This window comes from Carcharodon carcharias, chromosome 8, assembly GCF_017639515.1.
Source record: "Carcharodon carcharias isolate sCarCar2 chromosome 8, sCarCar2.pri, whole genome shotgun sequence".
NCBI lineage: Eukaryota > Metazoa > Chordata > Chondrichthyes > Lamniformes > Lamnidae > Carcharodon > Carcharodon carcharias.
In genome coordinates, this window is record NC_054474.1 from 159,630,535 (window position 1) to 159,658,137 (window position 27,603).

Genomic DNA, 27,603 nt, shown 5'->3' on the forward strand with positions numbered 1-27,603 from the left:
ACATGGCAGCCAATTTGCACAAGAAAGGGCCCACAAACAGCAACGAGGCAAATAACTGGTTAATCCTTTCTGGTGGTGTTGATTGAGGGATAAATTTTGACTAGGGGATTGGGAAAACTTATCTCTTTTCTGAATAATGCCATAGAATCTATTATATCCACTTGAATAGGCTGATGATGTCTCAGTTTAATGACTCATCTAAAAGTTTGTACCTTCCCACAGTGCAGTTCTCCAACAGTAATACTATGAAGCACCAGCCTAAATTATGTATTCAAGTTAGACAGGGGGGTTTGAACCAAAAACCTTCTGATCTGGATGTGAATGTGCTACCATTGAGCTGAACTAGCCTACAAGTAGTAGACAGAAGTAGCATCAGTGAAGATATAATGAAATGAGAAGTGAAAGAAATGGGTACTGCATCACTTGGTGCTGAGAAATAGGGAGCATCACCTGGCAAGAAGAATCCGGAAGGAATCGGTCAGGGTGTTTTGGGGTATCAATAGGGAGCAGTGCACACTTCAATCTGTGATGTGTCTTCAGATTTTTACATCACTAATGACAGTTTGCATTTATATTGTGTTGTTAATCTACCATTTTAATTTTACACAAAGTACCTTGTACTCATTTGTTCTAATACCTCTGATGAACACTGGCTTGCTACAATCACCCAATTTCAAATACAGTATCTATGGATAGGAGTTCATCAGCTATCACTACCTACTCAGCTATCCTTAATAACTTTTTAGAATTTCCAACTTGCTATCCAACAAAATGGAGTCCCTCATCATTGAATTCTCCTCTGATGAAATCACGATTCTCAGTGTCATCAATCTTCACCATCAACAACTGTTCCTCTTCTTCTCTTCCACTGAACGGACTGACACAAATGACTTTGCTATCTGAATGGCCTCAAACAACTCATCAATCAGCCTGCTAACTACAGCGGTTATCCATCAAACTGAAGAGCTCACACACAAAAAAATCATAACCTATCTTTACTCTTTTGATGCTAAATTACCTCCTTCATATCTTCAATATTTTGTTGTCTTTTATTTCAGTCTGGGATGCTGATTACAGATTTATCATTTTAAATACCCCTTTCTGTCAAAAGATAGCCTTAAGTTGAATAGTTTGTGAGTAATACAATTTCTGAACAATCATATCAGTTTCAATAAGACAGAGAGAAAGCAAGGCCTACTGTAAAAGCTAAGCACATTACTAAGAATGACAATGCAGTGTTACTGAAGGATGTCATCCTTTGGATGAAACATTAAGCTGAGGTTCTGCGTGCTTCATCAAGTGGAAGATCTGGTGGCTCTATCTTCCAATCAACATTACCAAAAACAAATTAGTCATTGTTGGCTGTGAGAAACTGCACAGTTCATAGCAGATGCAGTGTTTTACTATGTTACAGTCACCTCATTTATATTTGAAGTGCTTTTAAGACATTACGAAAGACATCTTCCTTTTCTGCGACTCGATTCTTCATAGCTAAGTTATTGCAGAAAGAGAACTATTCACCTTTCTCCTGTGCAAAATATTGCTGATCAAGTTGTTATTCCTTATGATTGTGTGTGTTGGTGCCCTAAGCATATCTGCTGTCTCCTCCGTAACGAGGGCTATTTACAACTCACCCCAGTCTTCTTACCATCATCTGTTGAAAATGAAAGCACATACACTGAATAAGCATTTAATTACAGACATATTCAGTGAAAACAATTCTCCCTGTAAATTGTTATTATAGAATATTTTTCAAAGTGGATTTAAAATAATGGTAAATAGCAGGAAATTAAACTGCATAAAATTAAATATTTCTGAAATAGTTTAATAGCCATCAAAAGACAGCTTTTTAAAAAATACATCAGTTTTGGATCCATTTCCCTGTAGAGATTGATACATTACGAGGAAGGGGTTATATAAAAAATGACAAGAAGAAAACATATACTGAACATAACTGCACCATATCTACTATATAAACTTATCTAAGTTCTTCCAGGCTCTTAATGATATTGCTACACCTCATGCCATTTTTCACACTATTTCCAGAGACCATAAACTCTACTCCAAAAAAAGCACAATGAGTTTATCCAATGAGTTGGTAAGCTAACAGATTAAGAAATTCCCCAGGCTCAATCGTTCATCTGTACTTGACTTAGTCTATCTCAACAGGGTGAAGAGGCAGCAAAAGACATCCTATCACTAATCTCAGCATCCTTGGGTTCGGATTAGGAAAATCAGCTAGGTTGTTGGATTATTGGTAGAGACAGGATAGGGCTCAGCTGTGGTTCCCTTCCCTCCCCAACATCCCCCCCAGACTGCCAGCACAATTCATGTACGAGTAACTAACTACAACGTGGGCAAAGTACGACATGGCATTTGATGTTAAATCATACTCCAGCAAAAAGCTTTCAGGAAATTGAGAGAAAACAAATGAACAAATCATCGTTTTTGTGACACCCACCCACCCCACAAATGGTTCCCTCACCATTGTTTCCAACCCCCACCCCCCCATCCACTACTGCTCCAGGTTGTTTGGAACTTCAATGACCTTTATGAAGTTGAGCCGAACATCTGGCCCCATATTCTCTCCATCACAACGATTGCTTAGTTATATCTCAGCAATATCACAAAGTTCTGATCCTAGTTCAGCCTATCTTTTGCTGAAAACCTCATGCACGCCACTGTTGCTTTCAGAGTTGACTAATTCAGTTTTCCTGGCTAGCCCCCCATCCTCAATGCTGCATGAAATTCAGCTCATCCAAAAATCTGCTGTCTGTATCCAATCCTGCACAAAATCCTACTCACCAATCTACATTGGCTCATATTCTCCAGACACCTCCAGTTTAAAATTCTCATTCCCGTGTCCAATCCCTTTGTGGTCTTGTTCCCTATCTTGCTAACCTCCTCCAGCTCTACAACCCTCCAAGAACTCTGCAATACTCCAACTCTGGCCTTGTGAATCTCTCACTTCCTTCGCCCCCAACATTGGCAGCTGCACCTTCAGTTGTCTCAAACTAAAATTCTGAAATTTCCTCCCTAACCCACTCTCCTCCTTTAAAACCCTCCCTAAAAACCTACCTATTTGATCAAGCTTTTAATCACCTCTAGTATTATCTCCTTTGGCTCAGTACCAATGTTGATTTAATTACACTTCTGCAAAGTGCCTTAGGGTATGTTTTTATATCAAAAACATTCTATAAATCCAGTTATCTTTGCTTTTGTCTCTAATTAGCATGTCAATTCCTATGTTGCATGCTGTCTATTGACACACCTTAAATTTCCTAATGAAACTAATTCAGTTCACAGCTGGAATTCTCATCTTTGGTACAACAAGTTATATAAAAAAAACTGGGTGCCAAGTTCAAGTATTTGTATCACATATTCTAGTCTAGACAAATTTGTGGCCTCAAGCATCAATTTCAGATGTAAGAATGTTAAAAGGAAGATAACCTAAATGTTTTCCTTATTGTACAAGTTTTGACTATTCCGTCAGAAACCCAAATTTAATTGCATCGGTTCTCTTTCACCTGATGGAATAGAATGGCTTTGTAAAATATATTTTATATTAACTTCCAAATAGTAAGTTTATGCTTGTACTTTATTTAAGTAACACTTCTAAATTTATATTTGTGCATTCAAGTGCCTTATTTTCAGCACGATTAGAAATTAATCTGTTCTTAGTTCATATTCCATGAAGTGATGTTTATTTCAAGTTGTTTTTTTTTTAAAAAAAGGGAGCTCAATGTCTAAAAACTCAGGTGGCAGGTCAGCGCCCAACTTTGGATTTGGGCAACATTTGGACTATAACTACAGCAGTGATGTGGACCTGGATGCATGCACAGAGTCTTGATGTGAGCAAACACCCACCAGTTTTAATGACCTCAGCTGGAATACCATCAGGGTGGCAGGCTTTGTTGTTTTTCATCCATTTGATTGCTTGTTGCAACTCTCCCATTGGTGGTGGTTCACCCATGGTACAGGGTTCTAAGGGATAGCCTTGAGAGTATTTGCTGCCACTGTGGATTCAAAGCTGAAGAGTTGTTGAAAATGTTCTTTTCACCGTTGATGGATGGCATTGTCATACTTAAGAGGAGAAACACCATTTTGTGAGCAAAGGAGATTTTGTCCATTTGAACTTAGATGGCCCTGGTGGCTTCAAAAGTGCTTTGCATGTTATGGTGGTCAGTATATTGTAGGATCTCTCAGGCTTTCTCTTCCCACCACCTGTTCTTTACCTTCTGGATTTTTCTTTGGGTATCAGATATGAGCTGCTGGACTGTGGTCTTCTCGACTTGCGACCTTGAGCTGTTCTGCCAGGCAAATGGGGGCTGCTCATTTTTGTTCCAGAAAGGTTAGCTACTTCAGCATTATTTTCATCAAACCAGCCCTGGTGACGATGTGCTCGAGCCCAATGGTTTGGGCAGAGAAGTCTAGTACAGCTGACTTTATTTGATTCCACTGTTCTGGAATTGAGTTGGATGTGTGAAGATTTTCCAGATTGGTTGTGAGCTGCACTTGGAATTCCTCTCTTCAGTCGGGCTGCTTTGTGGCTGAGACATTGATCATTTTCCTCTACAGATTTGGGAGGAAAAAGAACTGCCCCATCTCCCCAACCATTCCCCCCACCCCAACTTCAGGAGTGCGACAATTGTAACTCTTCAAGAAAGGAGATAAATCATGCTGTGTAAGGTATTTTCCTCTTATCATAGCAGGAAATATCCTGACATGCATTCTCCAGATTTGCCTCCTTCCTGTGGCTGAGGAAATCCTCTCAGAGACATCGTGTGGCTTTAGACCTTCCCTTTGTCTGTGCCAGTCAAATCCAAGTAAAATGTTCAGAACAACAACAGGAGGAACTCTTTGTTACATTCATCAACCTAAAGAAAGCATTTCTCAGTAAATCACAAGGTTCTGTGGATTGTGTTCCAAAGATCTCCATGTCCAAGAAACTTCATCACAATCCTGAAATTGCTTCATGATGATTATGACTACAAATATTGAGTGGGAAATCTGAAACAAATGCCTTCAAATTCCAGACCTGGGTCAGGCAAGGCTGTGTGATAGCCTCCATACTATTTAAAATCTGAAAGTGGCTGTTCACCTGAAAGATCAACTGCCCACTGGTGTCAGCATTACATACTGTCTAGATGGAAAACTCATTAACCTCAGTCACCTCTATGCCAAAACTAAACTGACCACCAGAGAGATAGATGATCTACAGTTTGCAGATGACTGCAGTGTCATTGCCCACTCTGTACCAGATTTGCAAATCACTCTTGAGCTCTTCAATTCTGCATCCAAGAAACTCAGCCAGTCCTCAAATGTTGCCAAAACAAAACCCATCAAATCATGGTCATCCAAATATTCCACCACCTATACATGTTGAAGGAGAAAATGTTGAGCACTTCCCATACCTTGGCATCCACCTGTCTCAAAAGGCCATCATTGATGAGATCATCCAACATTGGATCAGTTGTGCCAACTCAACCTTCTACAAACTACGACAGTGTTCGACAACTAAGATTGCTGCAAATCAACAGAAGTCCTAGTACACAGAGCATTTGTGGTCACTACACTCAGTGAGACCTGGACCGTGTAATCAGGGACACACAAAAACGCTACAGAAATTCCATCAGCAATAGCTCCACCACATCCTCTGGATTCAACGGGAACACCACTGAACAAGTGCTAATGTCTTTCTTGAAGCCAGCTCCAAAAATATTCAGGCAAAACTCCTGCAACATCAACTATGATGAATTGAGCAGTGTCCAGATGGCTGAAAAGCATATCCCTGGTCAGGTCCTGTTTTCTCAATTCTCAAATGGCTACCATTCCAGAGGAGGGCAAAGAAAACACTTCAAAGACATTCTGAAGCTCTCCTTGAAGCCTAGCAGCATTAACATTAATAACTGGGAGAAGCTTGCTACCTGTCCATCAAGCTGCACCACACTTTTAGTCACAATTCCGTATTAAGGCAAAGCAGCAACAGAGAACGAAGGGAAAATTCTGCACTCCAGATCCCAAAACCTCATCGGACATCCTACCCCACAAAGACCTGCGGTCGAGAATTCGCCTGTTCAGTTACATGAGGACCCATGGCAGAAACTTACAACCCTGAGGCATCATCCTCAAATTCAAGGGACAGCTAACAAAACCATGAAGGACATGACCCCTTAAAAGAAAGGTGATTTATTTTTACTCAATTAACCCAGCTCAAACATGATGGGAGGCTTCATTACTAAGGGCTGGGATATAAAAGCAAGGAAATTATGTTAAACTTGTACATAATGTTAGTTCAGCCTCAACTGGAATATTGTGCCCAGTTCAGGATATTACTCTTTAGGAAGGATGAAAAGGAATTAGAGGGAATGCAGTAAAGAATAACAAGAATGGTTCCAGGGATTAGGAACTTCAGCTACGTAGAAAGATTGGAGAAGTTGGGACTGTTTTCCTTGGAGGAGAGAAGTTGGAGAGATTTGATAAAAGTATTCAAAACCATGAGTCTTAACAGAGTAGATAGGAAAAACCCGATCTCATCGGTGGAAAGATCGCAAACAACAGGGCACAGATAATTAGGATCTGGAATGTCACTGCCCAAGTTTGGTGGAAGCAGGTTGTCATAACTGTGTTCCTCTCGGCAGATGCAGTCAGACCTGCTGAGTTTTTTCCAGGTATTTTTATTTTGGATTTCCAGCATCCCCAGTTTTTTTTTTGCTTTTATCATTCAACAGGGATGTGGGCTATTATCTGAAAAGGAAGAATGTGCAGGGCTACAAAAGAGGGCGGGGGGGGGGGGGGGGGTCTCTGTCTCAAGGTGAATCGCTCCTTCAGAAAGCCAGCACAAAACAGGACGGGCTAAATGGCTTCCTTCTGTGGCTGTAAACATTCTGTGGTTTAAATGGGCTCGTGTGACTCTCCTGGTCTCTCCCGTTGCCAGCTTGGGCGGTGATAACTTCCCACCTCAGTAAATGAAAAGGAAACGCATTATTATTATTATTTTTTTAAAAATGAGGCAAAAACCGTTTTATTTTTTGGTTTAAAAACGGTGGACTCATCCAGCTGCTATCTAGAAACTTCTGGCCGAAGGTCTTGATTCAAGCCGTCAAAACTGGGTCTTTCGGAGTATTTTCTGCGCGTCTCTTCCCCCTCCCCCACCACCCCGTCGCCGGAGATTCCTTACTTACTAGCAACGACAGCCCTTATCTCACCACACCGGAAATCGGGCTCGACAGTTATTGTTGCTGCGGCCGCCTTCACCCCCGAGCTCGACAAGTAGCCGCAGTGTGACGCCGCTGGCAGGGCGACGCCGCTCGCAAGGGCGTGCCCTCCGCCCGTGGGGAACACACGGACGCTTTAAACAGCCGCCCCGTGCGCCACCACGGACCCAAATAAGGGGAGCACACCCGCCTCCCCCGGGCAAAATGGCACCGGCCCGCCGGCTCTCCCTCGCGTCAAAGGTACTCGATGAGTTTTGATTTAAGGAAACGGCCGATCGGCGCCACTTCTTTACCCCGTTCAAATTTTGGCGCAAATTCTCCGCCCAGCAATTTTTTTTCCCCAATCAGCGGACATCGTACCTTTTTTCCGGCCTGCGTGTGACGCCACTTCCGCCGGGGCTGTGGGTGGGTGGGTGGGGGGGGAGGGAATGTTTGTTCCGGGGGGGAGAATACTCCCAAACCCCACCAAACACAGGATAACCCCGGAGAGGAGCTGGCAGCGTAAAGGATCCCCGCGGAGTGGGGCCCGCTGCTGGTGCCCGGGAGGTGAGCTTGGACTGCGCGGTTCTGTTTGTGTTTCTGTCTATGAGCTGCCCTGGCTCAATGTTACCGGCATCCAACTTGGCTTTTACACCTCACAGTGTGGGAATGGCTGGCAGCCTGGGACATGCTGGGAATGGCTGGCAGCCTGGGACCTGCTGGGAATGGCTGGCAGCCTGGGACCTGCTGGGAATGGCTGGCAGCCTGGGACCTGCTGGGAATGGCTGGCAGCCTGGGACCTGCTGGGAATGGCTGGCAGCCTGGGCTCTGGTTTGGGGGGGGGGGTGGTGGCTGGCAGTCTGGGCTCTGATTTGGGGGGGGTGGCTGGCAGTCTGGGCTCTGATTTGGGGGGGGGGTGGCTGGCAGCCTGGGCTCTGGGTGGGGGGTGTGGCTGGTAGCCTGGGCTCTGGGTGAAGGTAGCTGGTAGCCAGGTCTGCTAGATGTGGTGGGCTGGTAGCCATGAGCCAGCAGCTGAGACCTTGGTGCCTATTTGACTAATAACAATGGCACTGATGTCCATGAATTGACAGCTAGGGAATCAGTATCCATTATCTGTTGATCAGGGCATTGATGGCTGTGAATTTGATTTGCATTTTGGTTGAAGTTGGCAGGCTCTGGATCATTGACTAAGGGCTGGTGTATGTTGGTATTTAGAGGCTATAGTTTGGGGATCAATGGTTGTGGGATGGCATTGATATTACCATGTTTGGAGCATCTAGTAATTAGTTTATCATTGGGTTATTACAATCTGATAGATATCACTTTTTTTCTTCCTCCATAAATGTGAGGACAATCAAAACTCTGCTTAAATTGCAACTTGTCTTGAATCATGACAAGTCCTGATCTCTTTTTACCCCTGTGCTTGCTGACTTACATCGAACCCTGGTCAAGCAACATTTTGACTTTAAATTTCTCACCCTTGTTTTCAAATCCCTCCTTGGCCTTGCTCCTTCCTATCTCTGTAATCTCCTCCAGCAGCGCAACCTTCCAAGATATCTGTGCTCCTCTATTTCTGGCCTCCTGTGCATCTCCAATTTTAATTTCTCCACAATTAGTGGCTGTTCCTTTCGTTGCCTGTGCCCCTAGCTCTAGGTTAACTCCCTACACCTCTTCACCTCTCTACTTTGCTTTCCTTAAGACATGCCTTAAAATTTTCCTCTTTGATCAAATGTTTGGTTATCTGATGTAATGTAACTCAGTGTCATACTTTGTTTTATTATGCTCCAATGGTGCCTTGGGATGTTTCATTACACTAAAGGCACTATATAAAATATAAGTTGTTTATATCATCATATACTCAGAGATGGTAGTTGATCAAATTTAAAAATGTACAGAATTTGGAAAATTTAGAGTCCGGTATCTGAAAGACAGAAATGCTAATAGCTCAGTAGATAATTGTACTACCTGTTGTGCTGATCACTAGTCTTTACTAAGTTACTTAGTCGCAATGAGGTGACTGTGTGTGTGATACTTTTCGATATGCTGGTTTAGGGAGTAGCAAATGGCCAGATATATTCTGCTAATTACTGTCCAGCAGTCCCTATTGCAAGTGCTTTTGTCTGTGGACATGTGGTGAGTACAAGATCAAGCTCAACTGTTAATATTCCCATGATCGATTCATCTTCAGGTTATTGCCATGTTTATCTGTCACTTAGTGATGGGTTGCTATTTCCCGCCATACAGTTTTATTTCTTAAACTGGAATGTGGATGGGCTGTGACCTTCACTACAGGAAAGAGGTTGTTTAGCAAGGCTGGAAAGTTCATCTCTGTATTGGCAGAAGTCATCATTAAGAAGCTGTCCAGTGACTCAGCTGAGAATTGATGGAACTCGTGTTCATGAGTTGACAGCTGGGGAGCCAGCATATCTTGTCGGGTGGCCAAAGCACAGCTGGCCGTGGGGTGTTGTTAGCTGGTTGTAGTTAGCTGGCTCATAGTCATTGACAATGTATGGGGTTGCAGCGCAGGTAAGTTCAGTCATCTAGAAGGTGGGTTCGACCTTAGAAGTCATCATGCTGCAACTTGAATTACTGGTCAATTTTTGATGATTTCTTGATTTTGCTTTTGTCAAAAAAGCTGATGTGATATTCTCGGAGAAAATTAAGTGCTGTCAATTTTTCATATTTTTGTATTTTTATTTAAAGGAAATAAAAGTCCTTTACAAATTAATACAGAAACTGAAACGGGTAAGTTCATTTTCATACTCTTATTGCACCCTCATCTTGCAGTAGCAAGACTGGAATAGTTGGGGGAAGAAAGTTGCTCAGTAAAATTTCAATTTTAGTAAAACAATATGGTTGTGTAAAATTTTTTCGTTACAGTGGGACCTATACTTTCTGCCATTATCACTGAATGATTACAATTGACAGATAATTGGACCTGAGACTTTAGTCTCAGTCATTTGGTACAGGAATACCCTCAGCCCAGACATGAGGACAAGACAAACAAGTAAATACTAATAAAAGAAAATTGTGCACTTACTGAATGCGGAATAAAATTTTTCTGTGAAAATGTCATTTGAGCAAAGCCGGTTCCATAGCGTGCCCACTTAAATTAAGAAAAGCACAAAGCTTGTACTCTTGGCTTATAGACTTCTGTCGTTGAGAACTTGCATTGTGTCAAAGGAGTATATTTTGAGGAAGAATGCAATACTATCAGTTATAGGTCTGCTACTAGTTGCAGCAGTTTGAGGTGATGAACAAAGTGTCTTGGTTTAAATATTTTTTTAACTTTCGTGTCTTGGAACCAATTTTTTTAAAAATACTGAATGAGGGCTGTCATTTTGTTTTCCATGACAATTTATACATAGCCAAGGCATCATTTTTATAAACGCAAACTATTTTTAACTCATCTAAAATTTCCATTTGGTTGTGGCTGCAGACATGGAGGCCACAGTGCCTCTATTGTGCAAGAGATCAGAGAACAATAAGTTCAAGGTAAGGTCCACAGACACACTTTAAAAATGTCCCTGTTCTAAATTGAAAGTTAAAACTTAGCTGTGCATTGGGATTAGGACACTGAAAGAATTGTGGAGATTGGAGCCAACTAGCAGTCATACTGTCTGATATCAAAGGAAGTTCCATTGAAAACTTCTCATCAACTTGCTAGACTCTTCCTATTGTGTTGCAGTCCATTGCCAAGATTTATGCGTGCAATTGTTCTACAATATGGTTTGTAGTGAATCTGACGACAAACTTGGGAGCCAAAGGTCTAATAGCATTTAAGGCGTAGCAACTACCCATCCTGTTCTTTTACTTTGTTTATAGTTTTTAATTATATTAATTCAGCAGTAATTTTTTTAAAAAATATTTTGACTTGCTGTAAAGGTCTTCTGGATTGTTTTTTCTTGTGGAACGTGGGCATTGCTGGCAAGGCCAGCATTTGTTGCCCATCCCTAATTGCCCTTGAACTGAGTGACTTGCTAGGCCATTTCATAGGGCAGTTAAGAGTCAACCACATTGCTGTGGGCCTGGAGTCACATGTAGGCCAGACCAGGTAAGGATGGCAGATTTCCTTCCTTGAAGGACATTAGTGAACCAGATGGGTTTTTTTTAACATTCGGTTTCAATTCTAGATTTTATTAATTGAATTCAAATTCCACCAGCTGTCATGATGGGATTTGAACCCATGTTCCCAGAGCATTAGCCTAGGGTCCAGTGAAATTACCACTACACCACCATCTCCTCTTAGCTGATGTTATTTTTTTTCCTGTGCATTCGGGGTTGTTTCAGTCTATACCATTGTCACAGTAGAGCAAGTAGGCTATCCATTTTTGGTACTGTGCAAACAGTTGCTGTATCATAACCGAAGGAGACCTTTGAAAATCCTCTTGTGAAACATTTTTTTTATTCATTCATGGGATGTGGGTTTTGCTGGCTGGGATTTATTGCCCATCCCTAGTTGCCCTTGAGAAGGTGGTGGTGAGCTTCCTTCTTGAACCACTGCAGTCCATGTGGTGCAGGTACACCCACAGTGCTGTTAGGAAGGGAGTTCTAGGATTTTGACCCAGCGACACTGAAGGAACGTCGATATGGTTCCAAGTCAGGAAGGCGAGTGACTTGCAGGGGAACTTCCAGATGGTGGTGTTCCCATCTATCTGCTGTTCTTGTCCTTCTAGATAGCAGTGTTGTGGGTTTGGAAGGTGCCATCGAAGGAGCCTTGGTGAATTCCTGCAGTGCATCTTGTAGATGGTATAGACTGCTGCTACTGTGCGTCGATGGTGGAGGGAGTGAATGTTTGTGGATGTGGTGCCAATCAAGCGGGCTGCTTTGTCCTGGGTGGTGTCAAGTTTCTTGAGTGTTGTGGGAACTGCACTCATCCAGGCAAGTGGAGAGTATTCCATCACACTCCTGACTTGTGTCTAGTAGATGGTGGACAGGCTTTAGGGAGTCAGGAGGTGGGTTACTCGTCGCACGATTCCTAGCCTCGGACCTGCTCTTGTAGCCACAGTATTTATATGGCTAGTCCAAGTCAGTTTCTGGTCAATGGTAACCAACAATATGTTGATAATGGGAGATTAAGTGATGGTAATGTCATTGAACATCAAGGGGCAATGGCTGGATTCTCTTTTTTGGAGATGGTCATTGCCTGACACTTGTGTGGCACAAATGTTACTTGCCACTTATTAGCCCAAGCCTGGATAGTGTCCAGGTCTTGCTGCATAACCTTCTTAACAATGGCTTAGGAACGAGTGTAGAGTTCAGCATGTGATGAGTGGTAGGGGTAAACCTGTATCCTCCTGTTGTGTGTAACAGTCACCTAATAGACCAGTGAAATGCACCACTGCGCTAAAAGGAGCAATTTTCCTTCTCAACAATATAATCCAACAAAGAATGTGGTGATGGATGCTAGCAGAACAGCGACAAAGTGATACAATGCAGGTTCATGGATGTAAGTCTCTGTGTGATGTGTCCCCAGGTTCAGCTACATCTTTTATGATGGAGCACTTTCCCCATGTTAAAGGAGCAAATCTGAGAGTTTACCCAGAAGGCAATTTAAAAGTAACAGGCTTGTAGACAGCTCATCAGCTTAAACATGGTGCAGGTGTTCATGTTGAGGAAGAAGAGCTGAGGAATGTAGTTTAAAATAGGTATGTGAGATTCGAAGAAAATGTACTTTGTTAAACCTGTGAAAGCTGCTATAAAGATAATGATTGATTGAAAAGCTAAAAAACTATAGAGGTTTAAATTAGCCCTTTTTTATTGACTTTCTTTAAAAAAAACTGCCTATTTTTCTACTTTTCCCCTTCTAATCTGTTTTTGTTTTGAGTTTGTAAATCTATTTGTAATTCTACTGATGTTGAACTTGCCAGGCACATAAATAACTGCCACCAAATGTAAATAATTTTATGAACTTAATAATTAAATCTATGAGCAGCCTAGAAGGTGCTACAGGTATAATATGCATCAAAGGTACACCATATGTTGAATATGCAATTTGGAGAAGGTACTTTTTGTTTTCCTCAAGGATTGATGTTGGGAATGGCAGGAGGGTTGAGAATTGCCACAGTGTGGAAATTGTGAACCATTCAATGCAACCATGACCTACCCTTCCCAAAAACCTTTACTTGAAGGTTATCCATTTCCAAATAATAGGAGTCACTGAACTTCTGTTTTCTTCCTTTCCTATCCTAATGTAATTTTAAACTGTTATGAAAAACTGGAGCAATACAAGTGCTGACTACACAACTGTGATGAGTATAGATCTTCACAGTACTTAATCATTCTATTTATGTTTGTTTAGTTTGAAATTCTATATAAATATAGGATTCTTTAAAGTATAATCATCAGCTCTATTCTTTGCCAATCTTGCAACATATTTTATTCCCATTTCTTACTCCCGTGTAGAACTTGAAATTATTGAAGGTCAATGTTTCCATGATTGAGAGCCTAGGCCATGATCATAAACACATCTCTGACACTGCATAAAGAGTGTGTAAACAGAATGATGTAAACCTTATTGGTATTTATGTACCGGCATAAGAATGTTGTAGCTACAATGTTGTGTCTTGGAATCCCTTCCATTTTTGGCTATCCTTTCAGAGAGTGGTTTTTTTTGGTCAGCCAGATATCTAAAACGCAAAAAAAAATATGTACTTAAGAGCTTTCAAACTAAGCCACTCAAACAGTCTCTTTTCTGATATCAAGTGCATCCCAATTACCCAACCTCAAAGTTTAGGCACCAGTTGGTTAGTAAGAACAGAGACATAAGTATGCACAGGGATACTGCTGGATTTTAACCAGCTAAAGACATGCACAGAGCACAAGTGAGCTTGTGGATGCTTATGCAGCCAAACCTAGCGTACCTGTCAGGCCATTAGCTTGCAAGATATCCCGAAGCCGAGTAGGAAGTAGCCAAACCTCCACAATGGGTATACACCCTTCCAAGTTCCACTAATGAGCCAAGCTCACTGTTTCATCAGCGGTGCAGTCAAACACTGCAGATCTGCCTAGTTTGTTAACAAATTGCCAAGTGTGAATGGTTGACTCCCATTCCAGTGTTCCATTGTCAGGAGTGTAATGTTGGAGCCATCTCAACGCAAAGGAGATCTACCTGTCTCTAGTTTGGCAGCACCACACCAACACCCCCCATACACATGTGCACACACACACACACATTCTTCAGGTAGCATTGAGGCTATTGTAGGCTTTCCCTTTGGTAGTATTTTAATGCCAACTACCCCATTATTTTTAAGTGGCTACCACTAACATTAACACTAATTGAGAAAACTAGGCTAATGTTTTGCTAATAGCAACAAGATATGGGACAGTGAGGGAAGCTGGTGAAAATTGCACGGATTTGACGTGTTTGTGGGTGGATGGAGATGCATCAAATGACTTTCTTCATAAACACAATTATTTTGTACTATGCTTTGTAATATTGCAGAACTATTCATGTGTGCACTATGGCTTTATGGTAATGAAATGAAGTTACATACATCAATAGGTACTTTAGTTTTTATTTTCGTCCCATCCCTCCTCTCCTGAAAGTGTTGATTGCACAACTAGAGTACAATTCCACAGGCAGCAATTGATTTCTGATATCTTGTCCATGTAGGATCTTTACAACCAAGCCAAATCCTGTCCTCACCTGTTACACTCCTAGTAAGTGTCAGTGTACATCAGTCACAATTGGATTTTTCTCTTCCCTGTATCTTGTCTTCTGTGGCCAATTTCAACGCTGTAGCTGCGCAAACTTGAAGCAGACTAGACAGAGAATCTGGAAGGTTTTTGGTCTTTAGCTCAAACAAAAACATTAAGACTGAGCCACTGGAATAGCATAGAATTGTGAGTTCCCATGAGATGTTTGCCCTTCCAGTTTCTGGGAAGGAAAGAATTAAAACAATGTCAGTCTGGGTTGGAGCTTGACTTCTGTTTTTGAATTGATGTCTGCTGATTCAGCATGTATTCCACCGATTTACAGCAGAACTGTAAGTTCATTGTAAGAATGCATGCCATCAATTATTTCACGCACCAATTAATTTTTGGAAGGTTTGTCAGGTTTTGTAGATTTAAGTTATGTCTAATGTGTGATTTTATGAAAAAAGGCAATATTAACTTTCCTTTGCCTGATTGTCTGACTTTCAATGAATTTAATTAATACCTGTACAATCAACAACATGAGGTGGGCGATGGTCCTTTTTTCATTCTTGTATTTTTTTGGGTTCTTAAACTGCCATGATAAATATTCAGGACAGAAGTTCACATAATCCTGTAGTTTATGTAGATAACCACTTTACCAGGCTCATCACATTTTATGATTTATGAGCTGGAGGATGGTTTGCACTATTGTGAGAAATAGTTTGCTGTACAATTTTAAAATTCCAGGTTATTTTTGGAAAGGTATGACTTATACATTGGCTTTTATAATCTAGTTACATATAAATAAGGCAATGAGAGATCAAAGTGTCAGTTTGACAATAAAAATAAATTGTGAATTTAAAATGGAAGATTCCAGGAAGAAATTGGCATGGAAACTTCCATATACGTTAGTATATTTTACAAGTGGAAGCTGTTAAATAGTATATCCTGACATTATCTCTTACAGGTTTGCTTTTCTCAAGTATAAATAATTCTGCTGACATAAATTTTGAGATGGCCAGGAGACAGAAATACCTTGCTGTGAAGTACAAAATAGGGGCAGCTGTCACAGTGTGTTGCTCCTGTGTTCTGCTTATATAGTATCACACCAGCTCTGTTGTGTACAGGGGGGTGAATTTCAGTAGTAGCAAAACTATTTTAGAATGGTTTACAGTTTGCACTATTCTAAGATTGTATTTTTAAAAAATCTAACAGAGCTTTAATGAACATGAATAACAAATAAAATGCTGGAGTGGGGAGAGTTGCTTATAGCTGGGATTGAGATAAAATACAGACTTCTATGAAGATCCACTGATGGTCAGATAAACTTTCTAATGAATTCTGTTTTCTAAAATTTCAGTGACAGCAACTGCTCCTATGGCGCTGAGAAAGTACAAGGTGCCCAGGGTTGGTGGGGATCGAGCACAGAGGGCTATCTGCCTGTTACATAGAGCATCTGAGTACAGATAACAACCAGCAATACTGTGAGTGAAATAAAAGTGTAAATACTATACTGAACAGAAAAGAAAAATGTTATAACTAGTGAAAAACATATAATGAGCTTTGTGTATTACTAAACTGTAATTAACCATGTAAGGAACAAAATCAGAATGTAGAAATAATTTACGTATATTACAAAATTCCCCTATGAGAAATTCATTTTTTGTCTATAGAAAGATCCTCTGTTAAGCACAATATTCTTATGACATAGCTTTGCTTGCATAACATGAGGATTAATAGGAAACAAGTGGGACTTGAATAAAAGTTTTTCTGCGCAAGATGAGAACAATGATTGCTTATGACAAAGATATGGGGCAGTCAAGTTGTTAGAGGAAATTCTAAACCATAAGAGCACAATTTGAATGGTTTATGAAGTCAGCTGAGTTCTGTTTCTGTGCTGTGTGTTTTGTGTAAACACAGAACATTGGAGCTGCAGACACCAGTAGTGGGACTTGACTCATTACACAAGGTATAGGCTGAGGAACCTTGAGAAAATATATCAAGTTAAGGAGCAAAAAGTACAGACACAACTGACTGAAGTTGCAGCATTAGTTAGTATCTTGCAAAGAAGTGATCTCCATCTTCAGCTGTATTAATGAATCAAACTTCATATCGGATCTCCATTTTCTAAGCAGCTTCTACTCACCAGAATATTTGACAGATTGATTAATAAGGTAAACGAGCCATATTTAGATGGAAATTTGAAGTAACTGTCAGTTAAATGTTGCAAGGTATCTGAAAAAGTCATAGTGAGTTTTTTTGTTCCTAGTTTTTTGTGTGTCTGCAACTTTAAACCCAAACTGATATAATGTCCCCAAATGATATGGATTTATATAGTCCGTTCTGCTATAAATTAAAGATTTGTGTATGAACAGTACTGTTGGATTTGGATGTCTTGGTAATGCAGCAGCACAGCAAGCCATGGACAAGTAACATATTGATTTCCCAGATACAGGGGTTTTTCTTACCACTTAAGAGTAGGTGTAAAACATCTGCAATGGAAAGAAGAAAAATTGGTAAACTAGTGGTCTATTTCTCACACAGCTTTTGAGAACTAGGCAAAGAGGGAATCTGTCTTTTTAACTTGAAAGCAGAGTAATTACTCCTGGAGTATAGCATTCTGCAGCACTTCAACCCACTCCCACTCTTCCCCACCAATCACCAAACATTCTGTTCCTTTGACACTGTGACCTCTTGTGCAGCCATGCTTCCTCAGCCCTATCATTGAAGGCTGTGCCTTCAGCCACCTAGCCCCCCTTTTCCTCCTTCAGGTCCCATGCCCTAAGAGGGTGTTGGTGACCATGTACTTCCGTTGGATTGGTCCATGATTATGCTTGGCAAAGTACTGCAGTGGTTTGTCATTGCTTTCTGCAGTATTATTGTGATACAGCCGATGGTAAATGCTGAGCTGCTCAAATCCCAGGGGGAAACTTGAAACAACTGTCACAACTAATTTTCAATTTGTATTGAAATGCATGCCTTAAATTTAGTCATAATAAGACCACCAAATCTTATAGGTTTTTATAAAACTAGATAAACATTTATTAATAAGAGGAATAATTTTAAGTACATACATAGATCTACAAATTACTACTATGATAACTTCTAAATCCCCTAATTAATCTTACTCCCAGTTACACTTTCGTTAAGGTGACAGTAAGACACACAGATTTTAAAAGACCTATACAAAAAAACATGATACCCTAAACAAGATGAATTCAAGGTGAGTTCTCTTTACTTCAGTCGTTTGAGGACAGCAGCTTGAGACATAGATGCTGAACGCTTTTTACACACTTGTAAGATCTTAAAAATGTCTTCCCTTATAACAGCCTTCCCTTCTTTATACATATCTTCCTCGTTGTTTCACTATGTTTTTGGACTTTATCTCCCTAACAATAAAACCCTCTCATAGCACTAAGTTTTACCAGTAATCTTTGGAAAAAATAAACACACTGTTTCTAAACTTCACCTGACTAGGTGACACATTTCACCCATCCTTTGAAAACAATCTAGTCTGGTTTATTTAAAAATGCAAATGTTCCTTTGACACCTATGTTTTTAAACTTCTCCATGTTTATCCAATTAACATTTCAAAACTTAGATCTCTTCTTAGATCAAAGCACCCAGACTATTTCAATTAAGTCTTACACACACCTCACTATTACTCTATTTTACAATAAATTCCAATAACATTATAAGAATTATTATATCTTCTTGACAAGTATGGCTGACCAGGAAACTCTCTTACCCCTTCCACCTGCCTTCAGGTGTATTAGAAGGATTTACAGGCTGTTAATCAATTTGTTTGACCACATTATGAACACATCTGTGACCATCAGGTCCTGAGGTGGGACTTGAAGCTGGAGCTTCAGGCCCAGAGGCAGGGATGCTACCACTGCGCCACAAGACTTGCCACATCGGCCTCATGCTCTGGAATTCCCTGCCTAAACCTCTCAACCTTCCTATCCTCCTTGAAGACCTTCCTTATAAAGCACATCTTTGATCAAACTTTTGATCGCTCTTTCTGAAATCTCTTTTGACTCGGCCTTCATTTCTTTTCTTTATAATTCTGTGAAGTACCATTGGAACTTTCTTCTATTAAAGGTGCTATATAAATGCAAGTTATTGTTGTGATTTTGCTGCCGATTATATTGACCAAACAAGGGAATCTATAATAAAATGTAGGAATTCTGAAGGAGGAAACACTCTATGGTATTCTTCTTGAGACAAATTATTAGCTGACAATACCATAAATGCTCAATCTTTTATTAGATTGAAAAATTCAACTTGGCACAGCAAGAATTGCTGGCAGGGTCAGAAAAAGGTTATGTCCTTGATTAAGTTCATGTTTGTTGTGAAAGCATCCAATGCCTGTGGATACTTCCTGCAGTAAATTTATGTAAAGTGATGTCGATTGGCTTAATCAGATCCATTGTTAAGAGACATAGGACTATGTCCTTATAGATGAGATGGCTTTTGACTGGTCAGTGTCACTTCATGCATCTTTGTGGAACTGATGACCTCACCTAGTAGAATGACTTTGGTGGCTCAGGCTGCCCTTCAGGATCCGTGCCTTTTTTAGTCTTGGCACAATTTGTAATGTAGGATCAGTATGCAGTGTCTACTAGTTTCACTCAGCTTGTGTTTCTCAGAGTTATGTCTGAAGTTTTTTTTTAGCAACACAGTGTTTATCCTCTGGAGTACTGTGTGGAGCTTTGGTCATCGTATTGTAGGGAGAACTGCAAAGCATTGGAAAAGGTGCAACAATGAGCCATCTGTTTGATACCTGACAATAAGACATTTTGGATTGATTTATACTTAAAGGACAGTGTAATATATACCTGATGGCAGGTTTTTTCAGTTGTGTTTAAAAGTTCTGATCCAGAGTTTAAAGTATAAGTTGCTTACAAAAATAGTCATAGTGCTTTTAGTCTGTTTATTACAGTAAACATCTTAAAATCTGAAATCTTGTCATCCATTCAGCTATTAACTGGAAGTTCGAATTTCTTTTGTAAAAGTTATCAGTCTCTACTGGGATCATAACACAAGAACCTCTGATGGAAAAATTATAAAGCCATGTAACCAAGTAATGGCCTGGTGGTCAATATTAAATGTATCTAAAGCCTAGTTGAGTTTTGCACCTGATGCTTGTTAAGCTGCCCACTTGGACAGAAATGACCCACTTGGACAGAAATGACTCATTTGCCTTTCAAGTGGCATCACCACGATACAGTTAATAAGACCATAGGACATAGGAACAGAAATTAGGCCATTCGGCCCATCGAGTCTGCTCCGCCATTCAATCATGGCTGATAAGTTTCTCAACCCCATTCTCCCGCCTTCTGGTACTCCGCTGCTTGTCTGGGCACAAATTCAAGTGTCCACAAGCTGGAAGGCTACCAGAATCCCATAAGGAAATATTTAAAATATCTAACAAATATATATCTTACAAGATTTGAAGCAAAACATAACTCTGATCCATCAGAATCAGCATCACCATGTGTTAGCTCTCCTGGCACCTTCAGTCTTCTCATTTGCACACCCATCCTCCCTCTTGCGTGAGAATTCTCCTGCTTTGTCATCTCCTCTTCTATGCTTAGTTATATTTCTGTGATCTTTTAGATTATGGAATCTTGTCAGCTGATTGCCTGATTTAGAGAACCACTCAAGACAGCTGATGTGAAGCATCTAGCTTCCCATAGGCTTGTCAGATCTATGATGCTTACTTGATTGTACAATGCTAAACTTAGCTATTTGTTTTCCAGTTGTGTTTTTTTGATTACTGTACTTTAACATCATTAACAACTGCCCTGAAAGAAGAAATCGAACCATAGTATTAAGAATAAGAATTGTATTGAGAATATAATCTTGAAAAGTTTCTAGCAAATAATCCTTTAAAAATAGCTCATCAAAAGTCATGTTATGATATCCATATCTATTTCATTTACATTGCCAGATCCCCACAGCTGCAATCATGAACTTCATGAATATTTTAAACTAGATGAGACCCACAAAACATCTGCAGTCAAAGTATCTTTGTTGCAACAGTGCTTCTTTGAATTTCAGATTTCTAGTTACCCTTGTGCCAAAGACTTCAGCAGAATCCAAACTTCTCATTCTGGAAAAAGCTACTTAAAGCTCTCTGTGGGGAAAAAAAGGGGGTAGGAATATAAATACAAATTTTTCAGGAGTCTGGTCTTATGACTAGTTTATAGTCATAGAATATGAAGGCTTATTTGCGAACTGTTTTCTCCTGAGTTTAAATGGCAGGTTGACATCTGATGGGCTCAATATTATTTGAGCAATAAACACTCTATTTCTTTGAAATCTGCCTGTTATAATTTCAGCATCTATCATCGAAGAAAACATCCTCCAAACGACCTTTGACAAAGTCCTTGTTTAGGATTCAAATTTCATGACAACATTGTAACTGCCATTTCCTTAAGTCTGTTTGCGCAGTGGCATGTCCATTGGGTTTAGACTGTGTAGAAACTCTGGAGGGTATACATTGTTACCATCTTCACCTGTAGAATCAATACTGATGTATTCTTTTAATTCACCTGGCAGCTTTTCTAAAACTTTTTTTTCATTCAAGTCTAGTGAGTCTTAGTTTTTAGCACAAAGAATAGCTTTTGAATACAATTGTCCTGCAATTTTGTAACAATTAACCAATTCCTTCATCCTCTCCACCCCTCCAATGCCATCCTTGTCCCACGCCTTGTCCCTTCTTATGCTATCCCATCCTGCTCTTTCCATTTCCATGAATCTCATCCTGACCCTCACAGAAACAACTCTCTAACCAGGATAACTTTGTTGGACTCCACTTACCTTCCACTGTCTTTGTTCTGTACCAAACCCCCAACCTGCACATGTGACATGCACTGCAGTCTGGGCATGCCACCTGCCTGTGTGCCTCAAGTGCTGTAAATTGTGTAAATTTAAGGTTAAATGTGCACAGTTGTGGGGCACTCTTTAGATAATTACTTGTGCAGATATAGAGAGAGAGTGTGTATGAAGGCTGAAATAGCTCAGTTTGGAGTGTTAGGCTGAAGACCTAAAGGTCCCTGGTTCAATCACAGAAGCACAGTGCAGAAGAGGCCCTTCGGCCCATTGAGTCTGCACCGACATGTGAGAAACACCTGACCTATCTACCTAATACCATTTATCAGCACTTGGCCCATAGCCAATCCTGGGTTTCAGCATTTCTCATTCTTGGTGAACTTATTTATTCTGCAACCATGATTGGGTGCCGCAGGAGCTGGAGTGCATCACCTACCCCCAAGTATTATTTTAATTTTAAGTTAGAGAACTTTCCTTAAAATAATGTTTTTGTTACAGTGCCCCTTTTAAGGGGCTGTTAATTTGTTTATTAGTTAGTTTGTATATTTGACTTATTCAGAAGAGTATAAAGAGACTTTTCCCAAAATATTATTTTAATTTGATAAGTTTCCATTTAACTATCTGTTTTTGTTACCATAACCTGTGGGCTGACAAATCCCTGGTTCCTGTTGGACTTCAGCCTAGGGTCTTAAAAGAAGTCGCTAGTGAGATAGTTGATGCATTGGTTTTAATTTTCCAAAATTCCCTAGATTTAGGGGAGGTTCCATTAGATTGGAAAAAAGTGAATGTAATTCCTTTATTCAAAAGGGAGGGAGACAGAAAGCGGGAAACTACACACCAGTTAGCTTAAAATCTGTGTAGGGAAAATGTTAGAAGCTATTATTAAATATGTTATGGCAGGGCAGTTAGAAAAATTCAAGTTAGAAAAATTCAAGGCAATCAGACAGAGTCAACATGGTTTTATTGAAAGGGAAATCATGTTTAATCAATTTATTGGAATTCTTTGAATGAGTCACATATGCTGTGGATAAAGGGGAACAGCCTGATGTACTGTACTTGGATTTCCAGAAGACATTAATAAGGTGCCACATCAAAGGTTATTGCAGAAAATAAAAGCTCATGCTGTAGAGGGTAACATATTAGCATGGGTAGAAGATTGCCTAGCTAATGGGAAGCAGAGAGTTGGCTTAAATGTGTCTTTTTCTGGTTGGCAAGATGCCATAGGGATAAGTTGTGAAGAGGACATAAGGAGGCTACAATGGGACGTAGAAAGGGCAAGTGATGGGGCAAAGACCTGGCAAATGGAGTATAATGTGGGAAAATGTGGAATTGTCCATTTTGGCAGGACAAATAAAAAAGAAGTATGTTATCTAAATTCTGAGATTGCGGAGCTCTGAGATTCAGAGGGATCTGGGTGTCCTAATGCATGAATCACAAATGGCTAGTATGCAGGCACAGCAAATAATGAGGAAAGCTAATAGTGTTATTGTTTATTGTGAGGGGAATTGAATATAAAAGAAGGGAGGTTAGGCTTCAGTTGTACAGGGCACTGGTGAAACCACATCTGAAGTAGTGTGTGTGGTATTGGCCTCCTTATTTTAAAAAGGATGTAAATGCGTTAGAAGCAGTGCAGAGAAGGCTTACTTGACTAATATCAATAATGGGCAGGTTTTCTTATAAGGAAAGGTTGGGCAGGCTAGGTTTGTGTCCACTGGAGTTTAGAAGAGTAAGAGGCGACTTGATTGAAACCTTTAAGATCCTGAGGGGTCTTGACAGGGTGGATGTGGAGAGGATGTTTCCTCTTCTGGGAGAATCTAGAACTAGGAGTCACTATTTAAAAATAAGGGGTCGCCGATTTAAGACAGAGATGAGAATTTTTTTCTCTGAGGGTAGTAATGTCTTTGGAACTCTACTTCCGCTGCTTTTTGAGGAAGAGAGTCTGAATATTTTTAAGGCAGAGGTAGATTCTTGATAAACAAGGAGGTAAAAGGTTATCGGGGATAGTGTGAGATTACAAACAGATCTCACGCTACCCCCCGATAACCTTATCTTATAGAATGGTGGAGCATGCTCAAGGGCCGAGTGGCCTACTGCTCCTAATTCATATGTTCGTATGAAATGCCCCTTCAAAAAGGGTTAATCATTTGTTAGTGGATAATCAAAAGAGTATACAGAGATGGTGGTGTAATGGTAACTTCACTGGACAAAATGCAGAGATCCAGGCTAATACTCTGGATTCATGGGTTTAAATCCAACTGTGGCAAATAGAGAATTAATAATTTACAGTGAAACACTTATGATACTGGTGGTGGATTAGAGAGTTAGGAGCTATACATTTGTCATGTCACACTGTGAGTAAATCTAAAACTGAATAAAGATTGGCTTCTGGTTTTTGATGGCAAAGGGGAAATATCTTTAGAGCATTCAAAGCTTCCAGTGGGGATTAATTAGTCACATTATTTTCAGGCACATTAGTAACTGTTCTTCAAGGAGTAATGAGGAACTTGGTTGTTGAGTAGTGACCATACAGTTCAGCAAGGATTTCCAGACTGTTACGAAAATACAGTCAAAATAATTTATGCGCTAATTTTTGAGGTAATAGTTTATGCTAGCCAAAAGTATTTCTTTCAAACTTAGTTTTATCGTTGAACTCTTTACTGGGCTGGTCTTTATTTAATCTGTTAGCATCTGGGAAATAAAATATGCTCTTCAAGGTTGTGTTTTACAGTAAAGTGCAAATTATCCAATTATTTTGGGTCAAATTAAACAGCACAGCGATGTGGGAATTAAGTGCTTTGAAAAAATCTGAATTATGAAATAATTTTGAATGAGTTGGCTTTGAGGAGTGGACTGTACGTGGACAAGTAATCACTTTGGGGAGATTTGAGTAAATGAATGATCTGAAGAATACCAGATTTTGTGTATATTAGAACCGGAAGCACAAAACATTTTGAGAAGCTAACCATGTGCTTCTTTGTGCGTCAAGCCCCACCCACCAAATCAACCCACCAGTAGATGAGCCTCTTAAACTGACCAATCGAAACAGTCTGGACAGACAAACAAAAAAGCACATACTATTATCATAAGTTGTGCTGTGTATATCTAGTATGAGATCAAAAGCAGCAAGACTTGCCCATTTTACCGCACTGCTCATTTGAACTACATATGAAAATTCTGCTGGGTAACTAATCAAGAGTTACCTTATCCCTTCTCAAGTGTGGGAGGGGGGGTGGTAAAAAGGCAAGTTAGAATATCTTCAGCACTCAGCTATGTGTGTGGTTAGCACCACACTAGGTAATGCATTTGTCTGCTTCTGTTCTATCCATAGGCTTTAACATTCTCAATTGATATTGTGTACTTCTCTGATATAAAATAACACATTGTACCTGCTCAATAGAACACTTCCACCTGTTCTATTGTACCTCAAGTTCAGTTTGACCACATTAATTCACCTTTGCAATCTCGGTGAAAACTGCAGTGCCAGTTTTTTCATTAAAGGCTGAGTGATTTGGCCCGTGCTGAAATTCATTTCAACAGCCACTTGTAGCACTGTAATTTCAATTGGCAACCCACATATTAACTCGGGAATGCGTGAGACATGATTATACAGCAGCTTTTTGGTGCAGAACTTAAACAAAGACAATTGGACTAAAGGAGAAAAGCAAGATTGTCAAAACCCATCAGAGTGGCAAAGAGGAAATATCTTTAGAGCATCCAAAGCTTTGAACTAACAGCATTATAGCACAGAAAGTTCCAGTGGGTAATTAGTCACATTCAGGTACATCAGTAACTGTTGTTCAAGGAGTAAAGAGGAACTCAACTACTGAATAGCGACCATGCTGTTCAGCAAGGAGTTCCAGACTAAAATACAATCCAAAATAATTTATGTGCTCATTTTTGAGTTAATAGTTTTCACTAGCCAAAAGTATTTCTTTAAAACTCAGTTTTATTATTGAACTCTATTTTCTGGGCTGGTCTTTATTTAATTTGTTAGAGTCTGAGAAATAAAAACTACTCTTCAAGATTAGGTTTTACACTAAACATGCAAATTATCCAATTATTTTGAGTTGAAGTAAACAGCATAGCAATGTGGATATTTAGTGCTTTAAAAAAATCTGAATTATCAAATAATTTGAATGAATTGACTTTGAGGAGTAGACTGTGCATGGACAAGTAATTACTTTGGGAATATTTGAATAAATGAACAGCCTGAAGAATACCAGATTTTCATGTATATTGGAACAGGAAATACAAAACTTAGGTGCACAGTGGATAGATTGTCATTAACAAAGGTGGAGAAGGATCCAAATGTATTACAAACCATTCACTCTAAAGTCTTAGATTAGTGTGAAACAGCTATCTGGGCTGCATCCAATGGTCATTTCATTATAAGTTAACATACTATTCTGACCTGATACCATTTATTAGTAAGGTCACATTTCAAATATTGCATGAAATGTTAGCTGCTCTACCTTTTTTAAAACAACACTACAAAAGAAATAAAAACAAGAATTGCAGGAAACTTGAAACAACAGAAAACGCTATGTACACAGTTAGGAATAACAGCATTTAAAAAGTGACAGGCTAAAATTTTAATTGTATTCTATGTTAGTTTTAACATCTATTTTAATTTAAAAGAGCACAAATACATTGGAGAATGTACAGAGGAACTTGGTGATAATGATTTGTGATCAGGCCCTAGTTATTAAGGGACAAGAATTTTCATATATGAAGAGCAGTTTAAGAGGTAACCAAATCCAGATCTATAAAATTATGGCAAGGTGTAAATACTGTAGATGGAAACCAATTATTTAAACTATGTGCTCTGATTGGAAAACTGAAGGGCAGCTGTACAGAATTAAAGGCTATTCAGGTTTTGTACTTAATAGGACTAGGTGATCAGATTTTCTGCAAATGTGACTTACGTGTACTGTAGAAAATACAAAACTATAAATTTTAGGACTATAACCTGTGAAACCAGTCATCTGTGGGTCAAAATCCTGGAACTCCGTCTCTGACAGCACTGTGGGTGTACCTACACCACATCAAACATAAAAATACCTGGGAAAAACTCAGCAGGTCTGACAGCATCTGCGGAGAGGAACACAGTTAACATTTTGAGTCCGTATGACTCTTCAACAGAACTAAGGAAAAATAGAAAAGAGGTGAAATATAAGCTGGTTTGCGGGGGGTGGGGGAGGAACAAGTGACAAGTAGAGCTGGATAGAGGGCTAGTGATAGGTGGAGATAACCAAAAGATGTCAGACAAAAGGACAAAGAGGTGTTGAAGGTGGTGATATTGATTAATAAATGTGCTAATAGGTGACATTAAGGGTAGAAAGGACGAGCAAGGTACAAATAGCCCTAGTGGGGGTGGGGTGGGTTTGGGGGAAGGGATCGAAATAGGCTAAAAGGTAGAGATAAAACAAAGGATGGAAATATATTTAAAAATAATGGAAATAGGTAGGAAAAGAAAAATCTATATAAATTATTGGAAAGGGGGGGGAATCAGAAAGGGGGTGGGGGTGGAGGAGAGAGTTCATGATCTAAAATTGTTGAATTGTTTCCTACACCGCATGACTGCTGCAGTTCAAGAAGGTAGCTCACCACTGCCTTCTCAAGGGCAATTGGGGATGTGGGATATATGCTGGCCTAGCCTGCGATGTCCACATCCCATGAATGAATAAAAAAATGCAATTCAAACAGTGTAAATGGGATTGATATTCAGGAGAGGAATTGCATCAATTTAATTTTGTGGAAGGTTATGACACAGTTGTTTAAATCCCAGAGGGAAACCTGAACAACTTTCATAACCTATATTTTCAATTGGAATGTTTGAGATGTAGCTCTGAATTCAGAAATAAAACCACCAAGCCTCAATAGGCTTTTTATATAAAACTAAATTAAACATTTATTAATTAAACAACAA

The 27,603-nt window shown here is 39.8% G+C and overlaps 2 protein-coding genes across 12 annotated transcripts in view; one reads left to right on the top strand and one right to left on the bottom strand.

Moving 5' to 3' along the window:
* The window catches only part of LOC121281013 (kynurenine--oxoglutarate transaminase 1-like), a 37,505-nt gene extending 30,055 nt beyond the window's left edge, over positions 1-7,450 (bottom strand). Inside the window, exons 1-2 of one of the 10 annotated variants that reach the window (XR_005943791.1) lie at positions 7,185-7,446; positions 1,522-1,654 (exon numbers count right to left, since the gene is read on the bottom strand). Coding sequence is in view for 5 of the 10 variants with exons in the window: in XM_041193564.1 (XP_041049498.1) it covers positions 1,522-1,593 (72 nt within the window). In the remaining 5 variants the exon portion in view is untranslated. Of the gene's footprint in view, positions 1-1,521; positions 1,655-7,184 lie in introns of all 10 variants that reach the window. The other 9 variants (XR_005943790.1, XM_041193564.1, XM_041193568.1 and 6 more) reach the window with 9 other exon arrangements.
* Positions 7,451-7,641: 191 nt separating this feature from the next.
* The window catches only part of lrrc8aa (leucine rich repeat containing 8 VRAC subunit Aa), a 45,097-nt gene continuing 25,135 nt past the window's right edge, over positions 7,642-27,603 (top strand). Inside the window, exons 1-2 of one of the 2 annotated variants that reach the window (XM_041193154.1) lie at positions 7,642-7,763; positions 16,195-16,318. The gene's annotated coding sequence lies outside the window, so the exon portion shown is untranslated. The remainder of the gene's footprint in view (positions 7,764-16,194; positions 16,319-27,603) is intronic. The other variant, XM_041193155.1, reaches the window with a different exon arrangement.